Source organism: Vigna angularis, chromosome 5 (genome assembly GCF_016808095.1).
Source record: "Vigna angularis cultivar LongXiaoDou No.4 chromosome 5, ASM1680809v1, whole genome shotgun sequence".
Taxonomy (NCBI): domain Eukaryota; kingdom Viridiplantae; phylum Streptophyta; class Magnoliopsida; order Fabales; family Fabaceae; genus Vigna; species Vigna angularis.
Window position 1 is genome coordinate 26,255,358 of NC_068974.1, and position 4,409 is coordinate 26,259,766.

The 4,409-nt window shown below is 32.3% G+C and overlaps 1 protein-coding gene across 4 annotated transcripts; it reads left to right on the forward strand.

Annotated features, from left to right (window-relative positions):
* The first annotated feature begins 255 nt into the window (after window positions 1-255).
* Window positions 256-3,071, forward strand: LOC108340031 (kinesin-like protein KIN-14D). 4 transcript variants are annotated; one of them, XM_052877751.1, is made up of 7 exons: window positions 256-537; window positions 628-669; window positions 1,025-1,230; window positions 1,378-1,433; window positions 1,518-1,664; window positions 1,745-1,883; window positions 2,859-3,071. In XM_052877751.1, the coding sequence occupies exons 1-7, from the start codon at window positions 464-466 to the stop codon at window positions 2,876-2,878; spliced, it is 684 nt and encodes a 227-aa protein (XP_052733711.1). In that variant the 5' UTR covers window positions 256-463; the 3' UTR covers window positions 2,879-3,071. The 4 variants fall into 4 exon arrangements, with proteins under 4 accessions (XP_052733711.1, XP_017432749.1, XP_017432748.1 ...); XM_017577260.2 differs by having other exon boundaries at window positions 257-537; window positions 643-669; XM_017577259.2 differs by having other exon boundaries at window positions 257-669.
* Window positions 3,072-4,409: the final 1,338 nt, after the last annotated feature.

Here is a 4,409-nt window from a genome sequence, read left to right on the forward strand (position 1 = left end):
ATTGGATTACGGTACTATCAAAATGACTTTTGTTTTAATACAATCTGTCAAGCTTATGCATGACCAACAAATTCATTTATTTGCTTCCAGTACTATAATATTAAGGGAAATGATATTTTAACAACAACATTTGACAACATTTTGACACAGGCCACATGTCAAAATGTCATTGGTCCACATGGAAATTAAATTAGAAAAAGGAAAATGACGTGCAAAAAGGAAAATGAGGATAAAGTTTCAAGTGGTGGGTTTTATTTTGTCATTTCAAAATTAGATTCTGAGGCAACCTTAGAGAGAGAACCCTAGAGAGAAGGATTTCTCTCCCACCCACCCTTTTTCGTGTCTCTTCCCAAAAGCCTCGCTAGAGTGCTGGAGTGCCGGAGTGCCGCCGTTGACGAAAGTATTGTCCGTTCTGCTGACCGGCGCCGCTCACCCGGTGAACATCTTTGAAGCTTTGATTGTAATGGTCAAAGTGAGCGTTTTCACCGTTCCACAGTCGTTTGACCGTTCTTTTGGGAACTCTTTAGTTGTTGTTCGGTATGTGTTATTTTTGTTCTACTTTTTTCCACCATTTATTGGTTTTATTATTTTATTATCCTTGTTTGGTTTTGGTGTATTGTCATGGAGGAACTTGGTGAACAGAGTAAAGCTTCTCATACGAGGAAGAAGGTACGTAGGGTTTTGTTAATTTTGATGTGCTATTATAGATATTTTTACTTTAATGGACTTGTCTGAATGTATTAACACTGATCTCTCGTGTTTTTCAACTTATGGATCTTTCAATGCTGCAGAAATGTTTTTATCGAAAAAATATTTTCCTAGTATGAACAAGTTTTTTGCATAGGTTTTGTTCTTTCAATTTACTATGGCTGCTGATCATCTTCTTCGGTCTCTTCTAGGAGGCCAGTTTCATTATTATCCATATATAAGTGTTTGACTATGTTTATTTAGTTTATTTCTGCCCTCATTCTCTGGTTTTATATCTTTCTCTGGAAATTCAAATGTTAACTTTTTTATTTTATAGGTGTGTTCTTAGTCACCCTGATGTTGTTGCCCTTGAAGAATGGATTAGCATAAAAGGTTTTTTCACTAAGGAAAGCTTTATCCCAAAATTTCATATTCCATGTGATGAAGAAATTCATTTTGCAAATGAGCTAATAGACATTCACTTCCAGTCAGCTTTGGATGATCAGTTGAAAATATGCCAGTCTAAAATCCATGCAGACCAAGGTATGAGAAATACCCATGTCTCAAGTAGTTTATAAATTCTTGCAGTAATTCGGTATATTATTCACTTATTATTATTATTATTATTATTATTTTATTGCATTGCCTAAAATGGTAAAATTTATTTGAAGATAAATCTTAATTTGCAAGATGAGCGGATAAAGGTGTTGCAAGAGAAGCTCTCCGCTGCAGAGGAGAAACTGCAGGTAATAAATGAGGCATAAAGTTAAAAGAAAATGAAGTCCCATTGGACTTGTGATATGATACATTGGATTTTTGTTCTTTATTAGGTTTCTGAAATATCTGCAAATGAGACAAGAACAGAATTTGAAGGTCAACAAAAGCTTGTACATGAGTTGCAAAGGCGTTTGGAAGATGCAGAATATAAAGTTACAATAGGGGAGAAACTGAGGAAAGAATTGCACAATACGATTTTGGTAATTCCCTGAGCCAAATTTCATTGGTGATGGAAAAAAATAAAACAATATGCACACCATACTAATCTCTGTTTTTACAGGAACTAAAAGGGAACATCCGTGTGTTCTGTAGAGTACGACCTTTGTTACCTGATGAGGCTTGTAGCACAGAAGGAAAGGTTATATCTTATCCCACATCGATGGAAGCATCTGGACGGGGCATCGAATTGACACAAAGTGGTAAGTCTCATGATACTGCACTTGAAGTTGTTCTTTTATCTATTTCATTAGTATACTAAGTTTATTTATTTTTATTATTTACCACTCAATTCATAGCTATTGAAAATTTGTTGGAAGCACGTATTTTAAAGTTATGCTTTTTAATTTTAAGATCTATTTCTTTCTTCTTTTGTTTTACGTTTTCACTTATTATTAGAATAAAAGTTATAATTAATAATAAGTACAAAAACACTTTTTCCAAAAGTGTAACCGTCCAAATATTATAACTTAATTGTAAATTAATCGATTTAACTTCTATTCCTAAAATAATTAATATACAATACAATTTCATCATCACATCCTATGCAGTTTTTTTTTTTCCGAAAAGATATAGTTTATCAAGTGATGTTCTTTAGTTTGAGGATCTTAGTAACATATTTTTTTCGTAGATTTAGATTCGTATTTGTGTTTTGATGCTGATGTAGAGTAAGTTATACCATAGTGTTAAAAATATGATATGACATCAAACAACTTGACCCATAAAAGCACGCATGTGATAGTTTCATTAATTTAATTAAAAATGAATAGCAAAATTGGATACTAGATGGAATAATGCACTCAAGTAACCAGGGATAAATATGTGGATTTAATTTAATTTAATTTAAAACTGTATATTTATTATAGTGCTAATGGATTTGAATCCATCAATCTAACTCATCACGAGTTTGGAACGGTTTGGTTTGAAAAAAAAATTGGACTTTTGATTCAGGTTAATTTTGAGTTCGATCCACTAGAACCCGGCTCACCTGGGTTGTATCTATGGTGAGCCGAATTGGTTCGTCAACCCTCTTAATTTTATTTTTTTGTGTTTTTTTTTATTATATTTGAAACACAATGCCCACTTACACAACTGTAAGCTGTAAAATATTTCATGTTGTGGAGCTTTCATAGAAATGTTGCATTTTATTGATATGTTGTGCATTTTTGTCTTTGCAGGAGGAACTGCAATAGGTTAGGGAGCAATATGTTTGTGAATGGATTTTGGATGTGGACAATGTGCAGAAGAATTAAGTGTTGTAAGATTTAGGCATTCTGTAGAATGTTGGGGAATAATGATTTTTGCAAAGTTATTTATTGTTTGTTAAGAACTTTTTCAATATGTATTGATGTTGATTGTACATATTTGTTCTTAAGAATTTTGAAAGAAAAGTAGTTGTTACATTTATTGTTAATGAAATTTGAAGATCAGAACGATTAATGTTTAAAATGTTAGCACTGCAATCCATACAATCCGTACTAAATTTGGATGTCAGGATTTTTGAAATATTGTATGTCCAGGGTTGTATGTAGAAAGAATGATGAAAATAAATTGGCTTAAGTGGCAATGATAAAAACAATTGGTTCCAAATTACTTATAATTGGAAAAAATGATGACAAAGAAATTAGGCACTCCAAAATGAGTTTCATGGTCATAGTTGACCTTCCTATGCAAAACGTTCACCTAAAGTACCCACTTATTTTGGCTTTGGTACCAATTTTGTTCCTACACCATGACTCTTAGTAATTATGCTTCATTTGTCATGTATTTGTTCATAAATTGTATAAAAATTTGTTCCAAATTACTTATAATTGGAAAAAATAATGACAAAGAAATTAGGCACTCCAAAATGAGTTTCATGGTCATAGTTGACCTTCCTGTGCAAAACGTTCACCTGAAGTATTTTGCCTTTGGTACCGGTTGTGTTCCTGCACAATGACTCTTAGTAAATATGTTTACTTTGCCACGATTTCTGCATAAATTGTTTAAAAATTGGTTCCAAATTACTTATAATTGGAAAAGATGATGACAAAGAAATTAGGCATTCCAAGATGAGTTTCATGGTCATAGTTGACCTTCTTGTGCAAAACCTTAACCTGAAGTACCCAATTATTTTGCTTTTGGTACCAGTTGTGTTCCTGCACAATGATTCTTAGTAATTATGCTTCCTTTGCCACGTATTTCTTCATAAATTATATAAAAATTGGTTCCAAATTACTTATAATTGGAAAAAATGATGACAATGAAATTAGTCACTTCAAAATGAGTTTCATGGTCATAGTTGACCTTCTTGTGCAAAATGTTCACCTGAAGTATGACTTATTTGGCCTTTATGTGCAAAACCTTTACCTAAACTCTCCACTTATTTGGCCTCTGCTACCAATGCAGTTTTTCTGAGTTTTGTTTCTAAGTCACAAAATTATCTTCAAAAATAAGAAATATACCTTTAATACACCTATGGGACCATAGTTCAAATAAGTGGGGACTTACTTTATGAGTTCTGCACAACAGGGTAGACTGACTTTTACATAAAATTTTCCAACTTAAAATATTAAGTATCATGTCCAAACACTTTTAATTTCAACAAGGAGGGTCTATCGTAGTATTGAATTTCGTAATATTTTACCAAACTTTACAAAATCAACCAAATTTGTCAACATAATACCAAACATGAACATAAAAGACCTCCTTATTTGGTTGACCAACTAACTTGAAATACCTAGATAACA